Source organism: Filicampus tigris, chromosome 13 (genome assembly GCF_054856515.1).
Source record: "Filicampus tigris isolate MCC_2025a chromosome 13, RoL_Ftig_1.0, whole genome shotgun sequence".
Taxonomy (NCBI): Eukaryota; Metazoa; Chordata; class Actinopteri; order Syngnathiformes; family Syngnathidae; genus Filicampus; species Filicampus tigris.
This window is the reverse complement of record NC_141229.1, coordinates 4,825,001-4,849,844: the sequence shown is the minus strand read 5'-3', so window position 1 is coordinate 4,849,844 and position 24,844 is coordinate 4,825,001. Positions and strand designations below refer to the sequence as shown.

General features: G+C 39.4%; 2 protein-coding genes across 12 annotated transcripts in view; both read left to right on the top strand.

The window, feature by feature from the left end:
* Positions 1-14,226, top strand: part of stxbp5b (syntaxin binding protein 5b (tomosyn)) — a 31,907-nt gene extending 17,681 nt beyond the window's left edge. Inside the window, exons 18-28 of one of the 5 annotated variants that reach the window (XM_086049411.1) lie at positions 1,431-1,493; positions 1,793-1,840; positions 3,587-3,637; positions 3,772-3,888; positions 5,278-5,520; positions 6,326-6,689; positions 7,523-7,688; positions 7,969-8,080; positions 8,187-8,407; positions 9,189-9,268; positions 14,101-14,226. In XM_086049411.1, coding sequence (XP_085905537.1) covers positions 1,431-1,493; positions 1,793-1,840; positions 3,587-3,637; positions 3,772-3,888; positions 5,278-5,520; positions 6,326-6,689; positions 7,523-7,688; positions 7,969-8,080; positions 8,187-8,407; positions 9,189-9,230 — 1,427 coding nt within the window. In that variant the 3' untranslated portion in view covers positions 9,231-9,268; positions 14,101-14,226. Of the gene's footprint in view, positions 1-1,430; positions 1,494-1,792; positions 1,841-3,586; positions 3,638-3,771; positions 3,889-5,277; positions 5,521-6,325; positions 6,690-7,522; positions 7,689-7,968; positions 8,081-8,186; positions 8,408-9,188; positions 13,154-14,100 lie in introns of those variants that run through there. The other 4 variants (XM_086049410.1, XM_086049412.1, XM_086049413.1 and 1 more) reach the window with 4 other exon arrangements.
* An 883-nt stretch (positions 14,227-15,109) lies between these two features.
* sash1b (SAM and SH3 domain containing 1b) overlaps positions 15,110-24,844 on the top strand; it is a 33,192-nt gene continuing 23,457 nt past the window's right edge. For all 7 annotated transcript variants that reach the window (XR_015089286.1, XR_015089287.1, XM_086049420.1 and 4 more), the window contains exon 1: positions 15,110-15,578. Coding sequence is in view for 5 of the 7 variants with exons in the window: in XM_086049420.1 (XP_085905546.1) it covers positions 15,117-15,578 (462 nt within the window). In the remaining 2 variants the exon portion in view is untranslated. The remainder of the gene's footprint in view (positions 15,579-24,844) is intronic.

The window sequence follows — 24,844 nt, the reverse complement described above, 5'->3', positions numbered from 1 at the left end:
GCTGCGTATTTTCGTTTTCGTCAAAAACACAACTGATACTTTCACGAACCACTAGAGGGAGCTGGCATGCCACACTATGAGAATCAGTGCCATACAGCATTAATAATACAAAACCTGACCTCCTTAAAAAGCAGTCATTATAAACCACAGATTTCTGCGATATTGACAGACAAGCACATACATTCCATCTAAAATCTACAATACAGCAGGGCCACAGTTGGTGAACTGCAATATAGCCGGGTAACGCTAATGTGTGTTCATGTTGTCGTGTAGTTTGTAGCAGCACGCCTGTCTTCACTTGTGTGTTTGTGTGGTCTCTTTCTATATGATTGGGTTAAGATGTCCCCACGGCAGCGATGTCTTTCATGTCCAGAGTTTCTCTCTTGTATTGCGAGTCTGTGAAAAAGCGGCGCTCATCTCACTTCAGTAAGTCAAGACATCAGTCAGGGATTCCTGCTCCCGTTTACGTAGCTGTACAATAGATGTAGCGCCCTTAAGTCCTCTTGTAGCTCAACTCTAGGCACTCTGCAGTTGGTCAAAGTGAACAGGAAGAATAACGGCAGAACATGTTTTGCATTGTTCATAATTAGTGGTTGTCTTGTATCAATTAGTATACCTTTTAATACAACTTCCAGCTTTCCACAAAGATTGGTTACAGTGAAGCCCCACTTATCCGCCATTTTGCCAATTCTTATGTTTTGGGGAACCTCTGTTCTATTATTCGCTGAAAAATTCAGCTATTCTGTGTTATTTTACTCAGGCCAAAGCAATAACAGTATTGCTTTTTATGTCACCTGGTGGCATCCTGGTGCCAAGGCACTAAATATGTACAAGTGAGTTGAGGAGTTCCATTAAGACAAAAGTGTGATTTGCCGCTATCGTTAGACAATTACAAACCTTTTAGGGGCCGCTGCTTACTCCCTACCCCACGAATAGCGGGAATTCTCTGTCTTTTGTAGTAACTACCTCATCCTGTTTTATCGTTACCATCACGTTGCTATCACCAGTATCCTTTTTGGGGTGACATCATGTGAAAAACGCCCAAAAAGCCCCATGAAAATTCAGGATTTAAAAAAAAGAAAGAAAAAGGATATTTCATAAATTCTGTTGCTCATCTTGTAACCAGCCACGTTCTGTTTTCATTTGCCAATGGTTGTAGTCACTCTTTGACATCACTGCTCCCATTTTGTGGTGATTTCACAAAATAAAGCCAAAGAAAAAGTTGGATTTTTAATCAGCGGCCTTGCATACAGCTACATTTCCTGCTGTCATCACACCACGTTTGCTGAAGCCACATACGATGTTTAAATCGACATTCCACTGTCACATCGGAGCATAGCTCAACAGCACATAACGGTGGAAATAATCGGAGTTAACATTGGTCCTCTTTAGCTGACTTTTTTTTTTTTTTTCTTCTTCCGCCTCCACAGCGCTGTGCGATTCCAACGATGGGCCCAACAACGCAGAAGAGCGCTGCAAGTCTCCCAACTCAGGTGAGCTGATGACTTCTGGAGATGGGCGTTGAGCGTGTGCGCCTGAAAGTGTGTGTGTGTGCACGCACCCGTGTGTGTTTTAAACGGCTGTCCGTCACATAGGATCCAACTCGCCCTGCAATTCTGATGATGAAGTTCATAAGAAAGGGTACTATGTATAGTGCTTTGTGTGCCTCTCCGTATGTGTGTGTGTGTGTGTGTGTGCGTGGTGATCTATTGCCATGAATATCCGTTGGCGCGCATTTGTGTGTGATGGTCCGCAGCCTCGTGACATGTCTCTCCCTGTGAATTGTTTCCAGTGAAGTACAAAAGCAGACGCTTTTCCAAGGCGGTTGCCAATGACTTTGGTACTGTATCAGTCACACGCGTGTGCATATATGTGTGAGTGTGTTTTGCCTGTGGTTCTCTCCCTTGATTTACAGCCTGCTAACAAGCACTGTGCCTCTGTGATGATGAGTGCAAAGGTGTGGGATCAAAATGTGTCTTTTCAGTACTAATTGTGCTTTCGGGGTGTTTGATTTGTGATCACAATGACTCCTAATTGCATGATCTTTTTTTTTTTTTTCCTTTAAGGCTTCAGATTTTCTATGCAGTATAGCCCAATTTAATTCCGTAAAAGACACCGTGAAATTGTGCTGGTTTTTTTTTTTTTTGTTAACATTAAAAACATGCAAAACCTGCTTTAAGCCTCACAATGTATGTTCTACTGAATGAGCAGTAGTTAGTGATTCAAGGGCTGCCGTAGTGCCGATACACTAACCGTTTGGCTTCCTCCTGATCCTTCTTCCTCTTCACTGTATTCTTTGAAGTGTAATCAGCGTGTTTTCTGGCTGTTTTTCATGTTACAGGGCCTTTGATTGGTTGCGAAAGGGTGGTGATAAGACCGAAAACTGGCAACTGTTTTGTGGTTTGACAAGTTCACAATGTAACCAAAAGCCAATCTAAATACAGCAGAACCTCTAAAAGTCCAAGACAAACCTGTTGCGGTGTATGCTGGCCAACCTCCCGATGGGTTCATATTTTAGAACAGTTTCCTCCATTGGGAAAAAATGTACTCGGACTAATTTTTAAGCCATCTATTCAAGGACCAAACTGTAAAATCTATGGCCGTAAAATCTCGTGAAATCACACGCCCGTGTAAAATACGCCCTTTAAATAGACGCTTTTATTTTCCTATGTTATTTTCCAAGTTAAAAATGATGCTCTTATTTCTTTACTTTGCTTTTAAAGCTCTTTAACTCTGTAACTTTCTTTGAAATGTTATACTGTTAAATACAGTATGTGAAGCATATTGAGTTATGTTATGTATGAAATGCACTGTAAATCAGTGATTTTATTAGTATTATTATTTTTTTTTTACAATGCATCCGTACTGGTAAAAATCTAAACAAATTGAAAAATATTATTAAGCCTCGTGTATAATAACACCCCCCCCCCCGCCCCCCCCGATTGAAAATGAGTGTTATTCACAGGATTTTACAGGAGCTCTTCTGACACCCTATTGAGAAAGATTATTAGGGCTGGGTCATATAAAGGTGAATAGGTCACCCGTTGCCCTGCCATGGCAGCGTCGGGGTGCCACAATTTTGCAGACGGCCCGGTCCCCCCTGGAGGCAAATTTACAGTACAATGATGTGGCCCATAAAATGTTCATGATCGGCCAAAAAGCTCCCACGAAGTGCACTAGAGCCCGCATCAAATTCACCAGAGACCCTAAAAAGACCCCACAGTGCACGCGATCCAATGGCGGGCATGTCCTCCACCTCAGTGGGCGTACCCACATTAATTACGCACACTCAACATTCTAAAACATGGTGTGCTGTGATAATTACACTTCTGATATCGTTCTACTATACTGTCCATATCTCTTGCAAAATATAACGATAATTGACATCCTAAGAAAGTGGTGTGTGAATTAACAGTTGCTGTATGTCATATCACCACCTTTTAAAAAAAAAAAAAAAAAGACTGCCTTGATTTGTTTGTTTTATTTATTATGCAACTAAAATCATCTTTCCTTCAAAAACATTGTATTTATTTTCCCCACCTCCAGTGTTACCTCTCAAAGGAGGCGTCTTGTGTTTGTGTTTCAGCTAGGATGTCGCGGAAAATTAGCTCGTCTAATGAGCAAAAACCAAACACGGGTAAGCCTGAGCTGGTGGCAATCTTGTTTTTCTTGAGATTTTGTTCCCCCCCCCACACTTTTCACAGGTTCTATTTGAAATCAAAGCATTCAGCAATGTAAGGTGGTGTATGTGTGTGTTTGCGCGGCGGGCAGAGTGGCGTTCCATGTCGTCCAGGAAACGCTTTTATTACACCCACAACGGCACGCCCACATCAACCCGCAAGAGCGTGAAGCTGGCCTTCCCCACAACAAACTCAGACCACAACATGAGTGAGTGCACCAGTGGCCGAGCTCCGGCTGGCCGGCTGAAGCGGGGCACCTCTTACTAACTCCCGTTGTCATGCTGTGGGGGGGCCGGCTTCCATTGGCACGCGGTGATGCTAACGCACTTGGGTTTGGAGGACGTTCAACTGCACCTGAGCGCCGCTGTTGTATTCCCCCCCCCCCCCCCCCCCCCGGCATTGGCTTGCTGGTGCTCTTTTGTGACCGGTCCTGCAGATTCCTTGTATTGTTTATTTTTGCCATGTGGGATTTCAGCAAAGGAAGCCAATCAAGTTGCTTTCTTCAATATAAAAGCCCCCAAAATGGTGTACACCAAATTGAGGATTAGGACTTCACTGAAAAGGGGAAAATAGAATGAGAACAAAGTTGTTTTTGTTAAATTGTGCATATTTATGAGATTAAATGAGTGCATGTCATATTAGAACAAGTACATTTTTATGACAAATTTTAATCTCGACAAATAAGGCTTTTTTTCCCTCATAAGATTAGACTTTTTAAAAGGTTTTCTTGAAAAAAACTCAATTTCTCCAGAAAAATACAACTTTGTTGAAGAAATTATATATATTTTTAAAGCAGTTATTCTTGTGATGTAACAGCTGTCTCAAAAACATACCACTCACGTTCTCACTATATTCCGATTTGTATTATAAAATGTAAAAATAATGACTTTATCATAAGATTTAAACAATATCTCCGAAATACAGCTTTATTTTTATGTTTATCTTGAAAAATACAACAGTCTCGTTAAGAAAATAAATATAAATTCCCCACGAAGAAATACTGCCATGCTTTAGTCTCTTAATATTAAAACAGATCTGGGAAAGTAAGACCATCTCTTGAAATAAATTTCTCAGTTTTTGGTTAACTGATTTATTTTCTTATGAATAAGAACTTTCTTGGAAAAAATTGGGCTTTTTCCCTCAAATATCAAACTTGAAATATTACTACCTTGTATCGTGAAATACAAAAACAGAAATCTATTCATATAATATTGCACCTTTGTTCCTCAAAATATTACCATTTAATTCTCAACATATTATGATTTTGCATCTCCAAAATCGGGGCCTTAAAAAAGTGACTTTTTTTTTTTTCATGCATAATTTTTTTCTCTTTTCGGTGTGTCCTTAATACACTTTGGTAAAATGAAAAAGGGTTTGTTGTGTACTCTCTTGGGTCACTTTGGTTCCATCTTTAAGGATTTTCTGTGCAGACCTTTGTCCACGTAGACCAGACGCAAACTGTCACCTGTTTGCATACTGTAATCAATCAGTATAAATCTGCCTCTTCTAAGTTCTCAAAACCCCAAAAATGAACTTACATCCTCAAATAGCACCCCCTTAAGATGCCTTGTCTTTTTCCCCAACCTTTTTAATCCAGATTCCAAGGATATCTCGTTCAGCCGCTCGCGCAGCTCCAGCGTGACCAGCATCGACCGGGAGTCCCGCGAGGCCATCTGCGCCTTCTGCTTCTGCGAGACCTTCCCCAGGAAGTCTGCAGAGGGCGCGCCCAGCCCCTGCGTGCTGGTGGGCACTACCCAGGGCTCCGTCATGTTGGTGGCCCTCAGCCTGCCCCCCGGCGATGACCAGAGGCTCACGCAACCAGTTGGGATATCCTCCTGCGGTAATCATGATGGAAATCTTCCTCTGTTAGAGGTGTATAGTCATCGAATCTGATGCAAATGTGGTACATTGAGTTACAGCAACATTAAATATGGTACATTAAGGGAGTTTAGGGATTAAATATAACAAATATGCTACATGAAAGGGTTATGGACATTTACTGAGGTCCTCGTGTGTGTGTTTTTACAAATGATTGACGAATCTAAAGTGTTGAAAATTACTTGCTTTCTTTGACGAAGCAACATTAATGGCTCAGCTATTTTTTGGGGGGGATTTGCAGGGCTCCAGACTAACTTTTTTTTTTTTTTTTTTACTAGGAGCACAGTGCCCCCTCACCTGAAATTTCAGGGGGGCAAGTAGAAAATGTAGGGGCGCACACTGTAAGTCAACTTGCAAAATAAATATTCACTCCACTGATTTTCACTATGTTACTCATAAATGGAGTGATTTGTGGAGCAGACATTTGTTAGCAACAAAAATATTCAAGAACTGTAATTTTTAAGAAAATACTGGTCGCATAGGTGCAAGCAGATGAAAAATGTTCTTGTATTGAATTTTAGTAGCAAAATGCCACCATTTAGGGACAACCTGGAGCCCTTTTTTGGATGAATGTATAGTTTATTTGGTAAAGAATACGTGAGAAGAGGACCTTTAAAAAAATCATCTCAAATCGCAATATTGAACAAAAAAGTGTGATCCGATTATTTTTCAAAAGCCCTTGTGCAGACATCAAATATGTCAACATGATGCATTCGTGGTGTCTCTACATTCAATGTGAAATAAATACAATACGTTGGCATTTGAAGGCACGGTGGCCAGACTCAAAGGAGGCATCTTAACAATGGCCCTGCTGGACGCCGCCGGCGCTGCGCTGCCCGCCTCCTACGAGTCTTGGTACGACCCCAACGCTTCGGACGAGGAGAAGGAGAAGGAAAGGAGCCGGTGGCGCCGGCCAGCATCGCCGCCTTCGTCGCAGGAGGGCCAGGACTCGCAGTTCGCCGTCCTGTGCTCGGAGAAGCAGGCCAAGGTGCTGGCCATGCCGTCCCAGACGCGCGTCTACAAACACAACATCACCGAGTCGTCCTTCGTGCTGAGGGCTGACGTCGTGCAGATGGCCGGAGCCAACTGCATCGCCTGCTTCTGCGCCAATGGACACATCATGACGCTCAGGTAGGTTAAGTACCGTAGTATGTTGTCAAAAAAGAATAATGTGGGGTTATTATGTAAAAATGTGAGATCATTTTGTTAAAAATAACGGCAGCTCTGCGAAGCGCCTGCCAGGGCCTTTAATATGATATATATTTCTGTGATGATTCATTTGAATGTAGAAAAAAAAAAAAAAGGCTTTTTGGTCATTATGTTGTTGAAAAATATGCATTTTGGTACATTAGTTGTGTCTCTACATTCAATTACATCACATTAAATAGGTTACAGTAGAGATGTATGTACAGTGCTCACATTCACTGTCATTGACGAATTTGTATTTTCACAGTCCAGCCATTCAATCTAATCAATTCAAAATTTTGACCCAAAAAATGGAATTAAGAAAAAATGTTTTTACTTGTGCGGCGCCGTATCTGAAGTCCACGTATACCTCAAAATTTGACTCGTAACAAAACCAAGCGGCGGCTCATAACTCCCAAAAAAACTTTATTTGAAAAGTCAAGGTACCACTGTATTGTCAAAATATTTGCATCTTAGGAAAGTCTGAGTCATGATTAAATACTAAACAAAATACGCAATGTTTTTTGTTCCATGCTATATATATATATATATATATATATATATATATATATATATATATATTATATATTATATCATATATATATATTTTTTTAATTTCATCATCACAATAATGACAAGATTCAAATGAAAGTTTGTTTACAAAAATAGGGAGTAATTTAACATGTAAAAAGTGAATGTTTGGACAGTTTGGTCAAACTGCAAATGTTTCTCTTCGATGTCCCGCTTGTGTCATAACTATTTTCCATGGCGTTTTGCAGCTTGCCGAGTCTGCGGCCCCTCCTGGACGTCAACTACCTTCCGCTGACGGACATGCGGATCGCGCGGACGTTCTGCTTCTCCAATCTGGGCCAAGCTCTGTACCTCACCTCCCCTACGGAGGTGCAGAGGATCACCTACAGCCAGGAGACCTGTGACAACCTGCAGGTACCGACCATCGCTGTCTTTAAAATGGCGTCTACGAGGGCCGTTAAGATAAAGTGTAAGATAAGATAACTTTATTTGACGCACCTCATTTGTATTTTCTTTTCTTTCAGATAAAAATAACATTTTTGGGTCAATATGTCATCCATCTTTTATCTGATGACGTTATATGCTTGTGTGCACCACACCGACTTAAAAAGTCTTGAATGGAACTTTTCCTTAAGCTGTAGGAACCCTTTATCTGTAAAGAGTGAAACTAACAACATGTTACGGGTCCTTTTAGGAGATGCTGAGTGAGTTGTTCACACCAGTGGAGACCCCAGAGGCTCCCAACAAAGGTTTCTTCAAAGGCCTCTTTGGTGGAGGGGCTCAGTCTCTGGATCGGGAAGATCTCTGTGAGTGCTTAAAATGACCGCGTTAATCAAAATAAGTATCTGTGCCCTTATTTACCGATTTGTGCGACCTGTATTTTTTTTGTTTTTTTGTTTTTTCCTCTGGCAGTCGGCGAAACAGCGTCCGGGAAGGCTTCCCGAAGCCTGGCCCAGCACATCCCCGGCCCGGGCAACATGGAGGGCATGAAGGGCGCGGCATCAGGCGTGGTGGGCGACCTGGCCCGCGCGCGGGTAGCGCTGGACGAGCGAGGGCAGAAGCTGGGCGAGCTGGAGGAGAGGACGGCCGCCATGATGGCCAGCGCGGAGTCCTTCTCCAAGCACGCTCATGACGTACGCTCTACGCTTCAAATGTTTTTTTCTTTTAGAAAAATAATTTACATTTTGGTCTTTATGAAATCATGCCATGACATAGTGATAAAAGAATTCAAGGCATGAACTCATCCACTGTCAACTCAGTTACAATGCATTTGGCATCAATAGCCGTCAGCAGCAGTGAATTTGAGGGGAGGGAAGTCAACCCCAACATTTTTTTTTAATTTTTTTTATCAAAAATGTTCTATGCACCCTCACTAGTCTAAACGTGGCATTCTGATTAATATTACATTTGTGGAATATAATTTTAGCTGTAAAATCTACCCGTTTTTGTTCATCTAACAACCAATCACGGCTCACCTGTTTACTGAACCTGAGCCACGATTGGTCGTTTTCTGAGCCCTGAGCAACTGTGATGTCATTTTCAGTCGACAGCAAGTGGCAAAATGGCCGCCCCCTGAGATGGCTAAAAACAGGTGGATTTTGCTGCTTAACTCATATTCCACAAACGCAATATGAATCAGAATGCAATGTTTAGACTAGTGAAGGCGCATAGAACATATTACTGCAACGACTTTTTGGGGGGTTGACTTCTTCATTAAATATGATTCATGATGCAATATGGTTTATTATGTATTATTTTGGTAGCTATTTATTGGTCTTTTTATTTCATCAACAAATACGTTTTTGATTATTAATGAAACATTTGGAATGGTGCCGTCAGGGTATTTATATGATGTATTTTTCCCCCACTGTTTCTCCTTACTCCTGATTTTTATTTTATTTTTTTAACTCTCAGATGATGCAAAAGTACAAAGATAAGAAGTGGTACCAGCTCTGATGATGGCAGGCTACGCCTGGATGAGGACTGAGGACTCTGTAATCACGCAGGCACACACACACACACACACACACACACACACACCAATATGGCTGAGGGGCTGCAGATCCTTTTTCATCCTTGTCTTCTCCAATTCTCTACGAGTGGGCAGGGTTTTCCTGGGCTTTTTGGATTTGCGTATTTTTTATTTTTTTTTCGGTCACTTCACTCTGCATTGCCTCGCTGGCCGAAGGACCGCCGCCGCGGACCTAAATGAGGAGTAAAAGTCTGACGATCATACCCCGTGACTTTTTTTCCCCCCGTCCTTCAAGTGCAATCATTGAAGTTTGTTGGTGTCTGTCGGAAGGATTCAGTCTTTGTTTGTCTTTTGTGTGAGGAAACGGCCATTTTGAAGCACTTAGGAATATGAAGCGGGAGCTGGCGAATCTCCTACCAAATAAGGGCTGGTAGTAGACTAGTTCATCATCTTTTACAAAAATACAAGAGGCTGTCACTTTCTTTCGATTTTAATTTTGATTATTTATCAGGACATGCAAGAAGTTTATTAGAGTATCAAGGCACGGGAGAAATTTATTAGATGGTTTATCAGCACCACAAGAGGTTTCTTAATTTATGAGGACACAAGAGAAGTTACTTCGATTATTTATCAGGAGACACATTTATTTGATTATCAGGGCTCGCGAGGCGTTTGTTCGATTATTTATCATAACACTTGGAAATTGTTATTTAACAGGACACACATGAAGTTTGTTAGGTTATTTATCAAGAGTTGTTAGCCGGGCATTATTTTGTATTAATTAGGAAATAATTGCACACTTAAAAAAAAAAGAGAGAATCTATGAAGATGTTTACGCTCCTGCTGGTGAGTTTATATTGAAGCCTCTTTCACGCGGAGATTCTGCAAAATGGCCGCATTGGAGCTAAAGTACACTTTTTGATGCTTTCGGGTTCTCCCCCGCCACCACCTAATGTTTTGCAAAGAAATGTTTAAAAGAAGTGCATTTTCGGGGAAATTCTCAGATATGACGATGCTGTTTTCCTTTTTTTTCTGCTTTATGATTCATGTCAAAAGAGAAATTTTAGTCCACATATTTGGTGTAGAAAGTTGAACAATGTTTATAATTATTTTTTATTTTTCAAACTCCACCTGATCAGTCATGCCACCCAAAAAAATGTTGTGCACATATTTGGTGTAGGACATTAGGGGTTTGTTGTAGTATTTGGTGTCTGAAGCTGTGGAAAATTCTTGACAGTACAATTATGCCCCCCAAAAAACAGCAAATTTTAGTCACATATTTGGTGTAGGTAAGAGATTACTCCGCCCCTCTTCAAACACCCCCCCCCAACCACAACACCTAATCACCCAAAACAGGGCTCATTTGAGTCCACATATTTGGTGCAGGGAGATGAGGCCCCCTTTTTTTAGGGCCTCTCTGTGTGAAAAAGGCTTCAACTGGTCGGCATTCTGCAGCAGTCCACCCGAAATATGTGGAAAAATGCTGTCTGCAGGGTAAAAGGGGCTATGAAGTACACTGGAAACAGCCTGATGGTATTCACTGGGTTTTATGTGAAGAGAATTAGATTATGAAAATGTATATTTTAGCTACCATTCTTACTATACCGTGATGATTGGCAAGTTGTTGTTGTTGGTTTTTTTTCTTGTTTTTTTTTTCTCATTTCATGTTGGGTTTGTTACGGTGTAATTTTTTTTTTTTTACAATCGATTGCTCTGCTGTCGGTCATTCTCAGTCAACGTAGTTCTCTTTTCTGCCTTTGCCGACGCGTCTGTGCTAAGCTAGCCGTTTAGCTGCGTGTTTGCGAGCATACATATATTCAGGGATGTGTGTATGTATGGACCCTATATTTACAACATTGCTTTTTCTTGACTCTTCAAGCTGCTATTAGCATACATCTTTGTGTGTGTGTGTGTGTGTTTTTTGTGCTTGTCGCTGCCAAATAGTTGTAAATAACAAAACAGTTCAAATTTGTTGAGATATCGCGGCCATCTTCTGTGTAACACCAAAGAGATTAATTTCATAATCTTGAGTATTTATCTCCCCTTTTTGTTTGTCCATATATTTGATGTAATAAGATGGGGGACATTTTTGGAAACATGACGCAGTTTTTTTTTGTTTTTTTTTTTTTTTTTTTTTTTACAAAATTGCTCAAACCCCAAAAAACAGACAAAAAATAAGTTTAGTTGACATATTCAATGAACTTGACTTGGGCCCGACCGATTAATCGCTAATTCTCCGTTCAATTTAATCGGCAGATATTAGCTCTTCAGCTTGCCAGCTTGTATCAAAATTAGCAAAAATTGTCAGTTTTTCTTCTTTTAAAACTGCTGTGTTTGAAAAACATTTTTCGATGCTTTTTTTCCCCCCTGCCTAATGATTCGTGCCTACCAAGCAGGAAAAAGCGCATTCGAGTCAACGTAACAACGCTGTTTGGAACGCTGTTTGGATTTGTTTCTATCGAATCAGTAACACCAAAAAAGTCCATTTTCTTAGAAAGATGACAATGCTGTTTGAAGTGCATTCAATTCTATATATTTGGTGTAGGAAAGTCATGGAAATAAGACAATGCTTTTTGGATTTTTCCTTCTTTTTGTGTAAGAAGTTGAGGAAAATTCTCAGAAACACACCAACCCTTTTTTTCCTGTCCAATCATTCACACCAAAAAAAATAGCATTTTAAGATAGCATATTTTGGATACTAAGTTGCTGTTTGGATTTGTTCCATGTTTATTTGATCATTTTGTTGTTGTAAGAGATTGGGGGAAAATTCTCGGAAACACGACACTGTTGGATTTCTTCTGTCGAAATAGTCATGCTGGGAAAAAAAAACATTTAAGTCCACGTCTCCTGTGAGATTTTTTTTTTTTTGCATGGGTGTAAGAAGTTAGGGGAAATTCGCGTAAACACGACAAAGCAACACGGCTGTTTCGTTTTTTGTTTTTTTTCTTCTGCTTTTTGTGTGTCATCAATACAGCACTTTGAATTTTCTCCTCGACCCACCACATCCACGCCCCCACCGCCAAATCATTTACGCCAAAAACAAGACAAAGGAGCTCATTTTTAAGCCACTAAGTACTGACAAACCCAGCCAAGCAGCAGCCATGTAATGTGCGTTTTGCACTATTTTTTCTAACTTTTTTGTTGTTGTGAGAGGACCAAAACACGTCAGAACCTATCTATGCTTATCTCGATCTGTATGTCATTTGCCTATCTGTGTCATTTGGTTATTGTAACGATCAGGTTTGTGTTTCAGGTTTATGTATATGTATACCTGTACATATAATATACACATTATATATATATGTGTGTATATATATATGAAAACATGATCATGTTCCAAAGGAGTACCTTTAAATATCATTATTTAGGATGGAACAACTCAACTTTGAGCATTGTTTTTTTTTTCTTCACGTCACACACACACGTACGTCATTTTTTTTCCCCCACCTTTTGTGGCCTCGCTTTTTCAAGTGCTTCGGGGTTCCTAAAAGCAGGGGTGGGCAACCCACGGGGCAGAAACAAAAGGGGGTTGCCCGTAATCTCGTCGCACATTGACGGATGCATGATGTTAAGTGTTTACAAGCGCGTATTATCTCGACATTTGTATTTACCCACAAGAAAACACTTCAACGAGACGTTTACATTTGATGGTGTGTACACGCGCGTGCGAGATTTCCTGGCTTTTGCGTACGCGCTGCTGCATAAAGGCTTTTTGCTCGGCTTTACAGCACTGTGCAAAGGGGCGGGGGGGCGGTCCTGATTCTGAGCCCCCCCCTCGTCCATCCGTTCATCATTCATCCGTCATACATCCGATCGTCCGTCTCTCTGTCTGTCTTCTGGGATGAATATCTGTGGAGTTGCAGTATTTTCTCATTTTTGTACAGTTTTATTAAAGATGAATTTCCCATGGATGTCCCAAATTAAACTGATGCCACAAACAATTAGACTGTACATATATATATATATATATATATATATATATATATATATATATATATATATATATATATATATATATGATTGTGCAATGTAAAATAAATGTTAAAAAAAAATCAATTGACGAACTTGTGTGTCGTGTTCATTTTTGGAGGGAAAGAATAGTTGTTGTTTTTCTTGGAAAAAAGCTGCAATCGAATAAAGGTGTATTTTTTAGGGGGAAAACATCGAAAAGCAATTACAAACGCAACAGCTAACGCCATTCAGAAGCAAAGCTGAGAAAACAAAAGTATCTTACCAAAATTACTAAAAGAATGTTTTTTGACATCATTTAAACCCATTAACAGAAGACTTTGAAAACATTTAAAAGTGAAGAAATAAAAAAATATTTCTAAAATTACTAAAAGACCGTACTGTAAAATCATGATTATGAATTAGATTAAAATTATGCTCAAAAGAAAGACCTTAATCTCCTAACCAGCTATTTGGAGGTTTTGTTCTGTTTTTTTATTTATGCTTTGAAAAATAAATGAGATATTTATCTCACATCGAAGTTGTACCAAAGCAGTAATGTATATGGACATGAGACAAATTCCATAATTAAAAAAAGGTTTTCTTTAGGAACAAAAGGGTCTTGGGCTTAAACCCCCTTTGATGCTTGCGCACATGACCTTTTTAAAAATTTGCAATCATGAATCATGTTTTTTCTTGGAGGGGTGTAATTGAATCACAAGGATTTAGTTTTTATTTTAGTATAAACAATTTTTTAGATGGTGTATTATTAACATTTACACTTTTAAAAGAGTCAAGTTAAAAATGTATGTAAAATGTATGAAATTGCATAGTATTTATTTTTTATTTTTTTGTACATAATCTAATTCACATTTGATTTTAAACTTCATCGCTCTTGGCCTACAGTTCCCAGAATGCTCCGCAGGTGGCGCCAAAAGCACTCCTCTTATCGGCCATAGCTGGATAAAACACTCCAGTACAGGGCATGAACAGCAGCAGCAGCATCATCGTTGTGGTCGTCATCAGTCTCCTTTTCACCGTGACCACGGCGGAGGGAGACGAGCGAGCAAAGTTGAATTCGGAGACCAAAGACAAGACGAGTCCCGCTGGAGTGCTGAAGATAAGTTTTAAACCGCCGTTTTGTATTGTTTCGTTGGCGGTCCTGGCCCATTATCGCGACCGACGCGTCATGTCTGGCTTTACATTTCTTTCTGTCTTTTTTGGGGGAGGCATACTATTTTTGGCGCTGTCCCTAGCCTACAATACATTTTAAAGCCGATGGATGCGACGTGTGGGAAGACCCCTCGTTACGCTGTCCCGTGTTAAATTTAGCTGCTTGTTAACTTCCCAAGCGGAGATTTGTCCAGAAATCGCTGCAGGTCCTCACGAGACTCGAACCGAACGCAGGTAGTCGCCTCGCGCTGGTTTTCACCGTGCAAAAAAGTGACCGGCGTCGATAAGTCCGTTTTGAATTTAAGTTCAAACGAGAACGCCGGGCTCTTAGTTGGAAACAGAATCATCTACTTTTGCTCCCTTGCGATGTCCAAAGTGTGTGATAACAAGTGTTCTTACAGATCAGCGTCAAATACTGTACATTCAGATAGATTGACATTTTTCCAAGATGCTTTCTGTTGGCCCTAAAGGACACATTGCACGTCGAATGCCTTTGAAGCTAATCAGGACTTTGTGGTGAATCAGACACGGCTCCAGAATTTTTTTTTCCCCCTCCCTGGGCTAGGTGACGATACATAGGGATCCTATAAAATAGTTTATAAATATATTTTAGGATAGCAAATAAAATGCTGGAGGTGCTTAATTAACTGGGGCTACACAGATTTCTGACGGGCTACAGCAACTCATATGCCCGCTGTAGCGCCATCTCTGTCGGTGATGGTGTTGGAGGTGCACCTTGCATAGCCAGGATGAGCCAAGGCCCCAGCCTGGTGCTGGAGTGGCTCTCCCGGCTCCACCTGGCCCAGTACGTGGAGGCCTTCCTGGACAATGGCTACGACGACCTGGAGGTCTGCAAGCAGATTGGCGGGCCTGACCTGGACGCCATCGGGGTCCGCGTGGAGTACCACCGCCACCGGCTGCTGGCCGCCGTCCGGCAGCTGCGGGACTCTGATGGCAGGAAAGCACCGGGTTATTACTTCACCCTGGAACCCCGCCAGGAGATGGAGACGCAGGGCGGGATCGAGGACTCAGGCAGGATGGAGAACCGGGTCGGAGGGACACACCGCCCCTCCTGTCCTGGAAACCACGACCCGAGATTGACGGATTGTAACGACTTTGTCACCTATCCCAAACTCAAGCTCAAGGTCCTCATACGGGATAAACTGTCCAAAGATGGGATCGACCTCGGGGAAGCGCCCTACAGCTGTAAGGTAAGATCACTGTGCGAAAAAGTTATTTATTTTTTATTTTTTGACAAAGTTCTAATCTTATTCAAATCAGGTCATAGTTTTTCGAAAATCAAGATGAAAAAGAAGTCTGTATTTCTTTGATTGCTCAAAAAGTTGATTCCCTGCCCCCCAAAAAGTCAGATTTTTCAAGAATAAATGGGAGATGCTTAAAAAAAAAAAAAATAGTCATGGTCTTACAACAATAACGTAATTTTTTTTTTAGGGATGGGCGAGTATCAGCATCGATCCAATACCAGCCTTATTTTTAGGTATGGGGTACTTATAGAAGCTGCTGATACCAGCCACTGATACTTAAGGCAAAGAAAATCTGACATTAAGTTCCCCTTTAGCAATAGTTGGCGCTATATTGTGACACACCAGTGAAACATCATCTGTGTCAGAAACAAAGGTTTTGTTCAAAATTTGTTGTCATTGTGTTAAATGAAATGTTATTAAAAAAAAGTACTTCAGGTTTTGGTACGTGCTATCAGTGAGAACTGAGAACAGTGAATACTCGTACTGGTATAAGTCTGAAAAAAAAAAGGGATAAAACAAAAGTTTTTTTTTATGTACTTTCTTATTAAGATCAAATAAATTTTCTTTGAGAATTAAGTAGTATTTTTTTCCAGATTAAAGTTGCATTTTTGGCAATTAGGTTGCATTTATTTAAGAACAAAATCATAATCTTCTGAGAATCAGTATCTATTTTTCCAAGAATAAATTTGCTTTTTTTTTCAAAAACAGTCGTGATCTTACGAGATTCAAGTTGTATTTTTCAAGCCATATTTTTTGAGAATTTTTTTTTTTTTATAAGTCATACTTATGACTATAAAGTTATTTTATTTCAATAATGTTATTTTTTCAACAATAATATATATATACTGTATGCATACAGTATATATATATTTTTTTTTTTACGACGTATTTCTTCAATATTAAAGTCTTAATCTTATAAGAATCAATTCATATTTTTGGGAGAATCAATTTGTATTTTTTGATCAGTCATATTTTTTGTATGTTTTTTTAGATTAAAGTCACATTTTTTTCTAGACTTAAGTTATTTTAAGTAGTAGTCTTTCAACATAAAGTTGTATTTTTTTAAATAAGTCAATCTTTTGAAAATCAAGTCATAGTTTTTGAGAAGTCTTTTTTTTTTTTTTCTCCTCGAAAAAACTCAATCTTACGGTAAATTGTATTTTTGTGGGGCGGGGGGCGGGGGATCTGCAAACACTCCAGTTCATCATTTGATGTCCCTTTCTACTGCACGTAATAGTCCTCAATGCTGCGGCCGCTTTCGAGCAAAACGCGTCCATTCAGATGAGTTGAAACGCTACTCGGACAAAAACAGACAAAAGCAGAGACAGCTGTCAGCTGCATGGCAGAGCTTCCATGTCGCCGGCGTCCATTGAAATCGGTTTGCCTGTGAGAGGGAACCCTGCTGGCTCCAACTTGTCCCGCCGTCTTTTGGTGCACGATGAACATTCTCAACGTTTTTTTTTCTTCCTCCCCCTTTTAATGAGGCCGAGCAGGGAGGAAAGGAAGTTGTAAAGTACAAAAGAAAGCCTTTGCAACTGCGTTTACAATGAGGACCAATTTCTTTGATGCTGTCCTCTGTTAAAGTGCTGAAAGGAGGCATCCAATATCATTATTTTTGCTTTTTCAAACAGTAGGGCTGGGCGACACGGCCTAAAATTCGCGTCATGGAAAAAAACCAAATCACCTCATGATAATAGATGGTACGTATATAGATTGCGACATGAACGTAAGTATATACTTACTAAATTAAGTAAGGAAATTTTTTTTTTTTTTTTTTTTAAATAATCGTCCAATTAATCGATTGTCTGATTCTTTTTTTTTTTTTTTTTTTTTTTTCCTGCCACATATCGGAATCAGAAAATCCCTAGCAGTTGGGCCCTAATAGACAGTATATGCTCGTCACGGCACGAGCAACAGCTGCTACCGAACGCATTACATCAGCACTAAGTGATAGCACGCATATGTTCACACACGTGGCGAAACTGCGCTATGTATGTAGAATGTAAATCCCAGGCCGTAATGCCTGACCCATATTTGTCACTTTTGATATTGTCCAGTTAGCAGGCTGGGTAGTTGATTCTTTTTCGTTTCAGATCTTCCACTTTAAGTATTTCATGATGTTGATCTCAAACACGAATAATTCAGGAGAACTTCCTGGAGGAGCTCTTTCCTCTCAAGGACACTCTGTATTATGGCCATCTGTCCGTAAAGAAGAATGTCACCATTTTTTTAAACTGAAATAAAAAAATGTAATGTCACTTTTTTTTTTAAACATTTCGTCTGTTTGAAAAAAAAAAAAAAAAAAAAAAGTTTCCACATACTGGAATATGTTTAAAATGGAGAACATGCACAGAAACGGGTTTTTAATATGCTTTTAACTGTTAATTTTTGTATTTTTTAAAATCACAATCTCACAATAAACAACTTTCAAGGACAGACAAAACGAGTCAAATGGCTGTAGTGCTGGGGAAAAAAAAGTAGATCACAAAAAAAAAAAATATCAACGCAAAACTCACACATTTCCTGGGCACATAAATCCACTGTACTCTATCGAAAACCACTCATGACCTTTTCACAGTCTATTAGTGCCCTCTCTTGGTGGAAAGTTGACACTGAAGGGAGATTTTGGGGGGGGGGTGTCTTCAGATTACTCAATTATTCGATGGAAGAGTCATTAGCATAATCGATTTGAAATTGAATCAGTTAGTTACATAATACATTACATCATGGCACGTGGTGAATAAAACGTTCACAAAAGGCCCAAAACATTTTGTTGCCGTCTTTCAGCCGAGTCTTCCAGTCGTTTTGGGAAGAAAATTGCAAAGAAGACGACTTTGGGAACCAAGCGGTTGATGAAACTGTTGCAATGGAAAGCGCGGGTGGTGCTATGCATGGTGAGCAAGGAGCGAAGACCTGGACCGAATTGGGAATTTTCCAACAGAGCGGCAACATGGAAAAAATTTAGGGAAAAGATGGCTTTGACAGGCAGTGTTGAAAGAGGTCTTCAACGCTGTTTTTGCCACAAAAACCCCAACGTAGGACATTCACTCTTTCAAACGGTTCACATATTTGCACAATTAGTCACTGCGATTGACAAAAAGAGGCTAAAAGCTCTACCGGCCATTCCACCTCTGATGCGTCAATTACCAGGAAACCAGTGTGAAAGTAGCTACCTAAATTGGTGCCTCGTAACCCGGAAATTTTGCGGCGCTGCTTTCCGTATCGGTAGGTCTCTCATCGTGTGGCAGCATGGGAACAATACAATTGCTATTCGATTCTTTTTCCAAATCGTTAAGCCCTAGTTTAGATGCCCCCTCGTGTGAATTTTTTTGAAAGTAGGGAAGGATTTTCCCCGCCGTCGGTCAGGTATAGTCCTGGCTTTGTGACGCCAGAGCTCACTCGAATGGACAGAAGTCGTTCTCGAACCGGGGAACACCGCGCAGCTGGGGGTTGGGGCTGATATGCACCGTTTTTGTAGTATGCGACGTTAGCGGGGCTATAAAAAGGTCAAGCGTGACCGGCGGGGGATCATGTCATGGCACATTTATGCTACAAAATGGAAAAATGGTTTTAGTTGTAATCCTTTTGGCCTTTCGTTGACCCCCGAGTCAATTGCGGGCTGGACAAATAGATTTGGAGAGCTTTGAGCATGAGATGGCGGCAAATTGGACACACAAATTAAGATTGGACTTCGAGGAACTTAAATTCAGGACACAATGTAAGGTTATTACATGTTAACGGAAAACAACAAACTAAAATTAAAGAGACGTTTTCGTAAATAAAATAAAGTAAAAATGAAAATGCTTTAAAAAAATATTTTAAAAAACTAACTAGAAAATACAACTCACGTTTATAAAAGCAATTATTATAATGAAAATGTCCTCTGATTTCATCTTTGTTAACATCACACAAGAGCTTTCTGTGTTCATTTTCAATGTATTTATTTCGGTACTTCCGTAAATACGAACAGAAGACGGAAATGTCAGAAAGTTTGAGGATTGTAGTTTGCTATATTACAAAATATTTACCGACCTTTTATTTTTTTTTAATCTTGAACTCAAAAAATACCCTCCTCTGTTAAAAAAAACAACAACTAAAGTCTCAGCAAACAAAGCGGTTGCTCTCGCTGCGGCGAACTACATCCCTAACTCGAGCTAATACGTGTTGTAAAATATTGAGTGGAGCAGTTCAAGCGAAGCTCCGCCTTTTTTCCTCCATTTAACAACACGCATCATTGAAATCAATCACTATCTTAACAATGGTTTATCTCTAACAATGATTTATCTATTAGCAATCGGCCAGTACGCTGTCATGACAGTTTACAGCATGTCATCAGATTTTGTATGGATCATTAAATGAGGTAATGATCCGAGTTCAACCGTTTGTATTTTCGGGATCACTAGGCAGCTCAACGTTTAGCAGAAAGTGGGGCACGTTCTCAAGACCTCGTGTACGGCATTCCTTGTGTTTGTTCGTTTTCATAATATAAAGGCAATTCTTTGTGTTTTTATTATAGTATCGTGGAAAATATTGTCCACAATATTCAGGCAGGTAATTCAAATTTTAAGCCGCTTGTGTCGGTTGATCAGTTTCATCGCATTAAAATCAGTTGCTACACGCCTTCCAAAAATATACAGAGAAGAACAACAAACCTGAGTTTTAACTTAATTCAAGGCTTTTGTTTTTACATTTAAAAAAAAAAAGGTATTTCTAGATTTTGATGAAAAGAACAAGTGATTTTAATCTGCAATTATTTTGTGTACTTCTAAAAATTGTCTTGTACTGCCAATAAGCGTTTTTCACAAAATGGCCTGCCGCCCTCCAAAACAAATGACAAATTATATATTTAAAAAAAAAAAAAAGAAAGAAAAAAAAAACATCTGCCAGTGGGTGATTATGCGGGGTCCACTGTTATTTCAATTACATTTCAATAGATGAAAAATAAATCGAATTTTATAAAATAAATAAAATCAAAAAAAATCAAAAATGTTTTTTCTAGAGTTTTAAAAGGGGCCAATAATTCCAAAAAAAATGACAGAAACAAAAAATGAACACAAATATAATTGGGGGAAAAATGTATAAGAAATAATAACATAAAATAAAATGAATTATTATTTTTCTATGAAAAGAAAATCTTTTTTTCCTATCTTTGTAAAACAGGTAGTTTTGACCTTCGAATTATTTTTCCGACGGTTACGGCGGCGTAGTGAGTCTCTGCTTCTGACTACCACAAATATTCATATGCTACATACAAATAAAACACTTACGTAAACGTTCTACGTCAGCTTTGCTTCTCTGTATTTTGCCGAGTCACACAAGGGTGTTATACGTCTCTCTCTTTTTTTTTTTTTTTTTTAATAACTCTCGACTATCGCATCAGCCAACCCAATATTTGCTATTGTGTTTGCGTTGAAGGCTTAGGCTTGGTTTCAAATCTGGATATGTGTGCTTCTTAGTGGGATTTTCCGCCGTTAATGCTACGATGAAGATTAAAATGTGGAAAGGCCACTAAAACAGTGTAAACAGTGATTCTCAAACAGTGAGAAAGAACTAGTGACATAATGAGGTTGCTGAAGTGTGCACACCCTCTTATAACTGGGGATCTTGCCGTGCTCAGAATTCCCCTTCGCATTCAAATCAAATCCCATAGAATGGGAGTCAGGACTCACTTGCCACAATTTAAAGAGCCTGATTAACCCCAAATAAAGTTCAGCTGTTCTAGAAGGCTTTTCCCGATACAACTACAAGCAACCTCGCGAGCATATGTTCTTTATCCTCTGTGAAAGAGGACAAATATTAGAGCAGCTTACTGTGAGTTACAGTAGTTGTGAAACTTCTTCGTTTGTATCTGCATAAGTGTATTATACTGCAGCGCTTGCGGTACCAATGTCACTTTGACGCAATTCGTGAAATTCCATAAGCACATTAGTGCACAGTAGATTTATAGAATGCGGGCCAAGTCCGCCGGGCAAATAGATTTTTATTTTAATCTCCTGGCTGGAGCAGATGGCTGGGCTTGGGCCAAAGGTTTTTTTTTTTTGTTTTTTTTTGTTTTTTTTGGGTGGGTGTCAAGTGTCATGCCAATCATTGAATTTTGTATAACTCGCACAGCCTGATAACGCTGCGGCTATAAAAAGTCTACACACCCCTGTTTAAATGTCAAGTTTTTGTGGTATAAAAAAAAAAAAAGAATGAGAACAAGGTAAATCATTTCAAAGCTCTTTCCGCCTTTATTGTGACCTAAAACCTGTATGACTTAATCGGGGGAAAAAAGAAGAAAATAAATCATTTCATTAAACGCGGAGCTAAATTTGAACATTGTATTATGACACATCCTTTAAATTGTTGGGTTAAAAATAATCCAATACGATGGGTTTAAACGTACCCAAAATGTGTTGCCCGGTTCAAGATTTTTCTTATTGGGTTATTTTTAGCACAGCAGTCTTAAGTCTGCGGCTGTGTTCCGGATTAACCAATCACATTTAAAGTCTATTAAAAGGGAGTCAACACACAACTGCTTCCATTTCAAGCACCTCTGATAAAGTTCAGATGTTTTAGTAGGCTTCTCCTGACGTTTTGGTTGGACCCATCTTTCAGAGAGCTATCACAGCATGAGAAGGATCTCTCCCTTCTGGAAAAGATTTGAAAACATTTTGTCCAGTTGAGTTGTCCCGGTTACGGGTTCTATTTTGCTGGGAAAAGTTATGAAGGTATTCATCTCAGTTTCGTTTGATTTTGTTTTATATTTTTTACATCGCATTGAATCAGGGATGTGTCAGCTTTTTTTGTATCCTGCCGAGGCATTCCTTGAATGCTTGATCACATCACATGAGTTAGTGGTGATCAAAGACGTGCAGTGTGTGTGTGTGTGTGTGAGAGAGTGCACGTTTGTGCGTTTCGCTGCAGGCGGACTGTAGCTATTTGTGTCTCAAGTGTATTTCTCTGATGTTTTTATGTTAATGTGCCATAGTGGTGTCAAAATGCGTCAGCCATTGTGGCTCTCTCGTGGCAGTCACTGAATTATGACTCAGTTTGGAGTGTTCGCAACCCAGCGGAACGTCCAAAGTCAAGCACAATTAACGTTCTTAACTGGCATACGAGTTAGTCTTTGTATCCTAGCAGTGCGCGATGAGTTCCATGATCTTTTGTGACTTTAGAGGCACATTTTATTTGGTATTTTGTTTTGGTATTTTTCATAAGATTTTGTACTTTTTCTAACAGAAAGTTTGTGCATTTATGAGCCAATGTTTTAGTTTTTTTGTCTCTTTATATATTCGTGTATTTATATCTACTTTTTTTTGGTTTTTTTCCCCTGATAAATTTTATACATATTCCGCCGAGCATTCTTATCTGTCATCCAATATTTTCATCTAATAACACTTGTTAACAGGAAATTTCAATCAGAGATGGCTTTGCCTGTCCCTAAACGTAGGTTGTGACACTGACTTCAAAAACGTCTTTACTTGTTTTTTCGAGCACATCGGCTTTTTGAGATATTTCAATTTTTTTTAGTTCTTAACTTTGACCGATAAAAGCTTGTGAAATATGGATGGAAATATCTCGTCATTTATAGCTGTGATATTTCAGAAAGAAAATCCACCTGTTGCTGAACCTAATACTTAATTCAAAACTATTATGAAATATAGCAGATTCAGAATCAAAGCAAAAAAAATCAACTAGAAAAATTTACTTGCATCTCTGATTACAAAAAAAAAAGGATTAAAAAATTGTTGGCCAGTATAATTATTTATTTCCCAAATATTTGTGCATTCGTCCGATAGTCATGTATTATTTTTCATCTAAAATGTATTTTTTTCTAATGTCTTAATCTTATGTCCAGTGAACATCCTTCATATGGCGGCTCACAGTAAAATCGGCTGCCCTGGCGTCAGTCAGGAGCGAGAGAGAGACATTCTTCAAGTTCCTTTAAGTTTCCAGAATTGATTTATCCATGTTATGACATCAGCATAGACGTAAAGACACCCTTGTGATTTGACTGAAAGCAGTAAAGAGTCATAGTATTTTATGGCTCACATGTTACTGTTCCATCTGGATTTTTATCTTATTGACTTCCTCCCTGTGTGTTTTCTTTTCTGTCGCCCTTGTATTCAGGGGTGGATTAGGTCACTTAATATAAGTCCCAACTGAAGGCCCAAGTCCCAAACGCGCCGCCCACCACTGGTATCCCTTTGAGATGAGCGGTGACAGTTCATGCGATGAAATCGCTTCACGCGCACACCGAACACCGACACTTTGATGTTAAAACGCGTTCTGCCTGCGTCTGTGCTCTTCTTTTGTCTCCGCTGCTTGAGCTAATGAAACCCGGAGGACATTTAAAGTGTTGTTTTTGGTTTCACCGACCATGCAAATTCTCAAATGTACACTGTAGCCTTATGTGGAAGCAGTCTTGCGTTTAAAAGCATTTACTTTACTTTGAAGCTGCTCATTAGGAATCAGCTTATTTACGAACAACGGACTGGCTGGCTAGAAAGACGTGAAACAAGATGTCTCATGGTCCAAAATCATTTTATGTATTGTGAATGACTCTGTTTGCGTCTGTTGCACATGCTTACACTCTGTACTGGAGCAGAAATGCACATATTTTCGTAAACAATGACGATAAATGATTTACTGATTTAACTCCTTGCACTAGTAGACAAAACTGTTGTGTTTTGGAATAGGGACATGTTCAACCAAGGTGTGCCCTCTAATTAGCATCACAGGCTGCTAATCATTGGCTATGCTAGCATTAGCCATAAAAGAAAAGAAAAGAAAAAAGTACACACACGAAATGTACCTCAGTACAAAAGTAAAAAGTGTTACTGTGAATAATGTGCAACAGAAAATAAACTTCTCTGCACACAAAATTATTTCCCTATTTTATGCGCTTAATGTACATACTGTAAAGGGGAGAGAAAACATTCACTGGATATGATCAAAACATATTTACATAGCCTTGCTAACGTGAAGTGGCTAACAGAAAAATGCTAAATTCGGTAATAATAGTTAACTGAATAAATACAGCATATGTGTTTTTTTTAGATTAGACAGAATTTTTCAAGACGCGCCATTGCTCGGCCAGTATATTCATCTTGTGTTGCAAGCAAAAGTTAAATTACTATCGCAGATAGGTAGCGGTGAACTTAACAAGCAACAGGTAGTGAACAATTCTTCATACGAGGCCAAGTTCTTGTTCAGAGAAAAGTAGACGA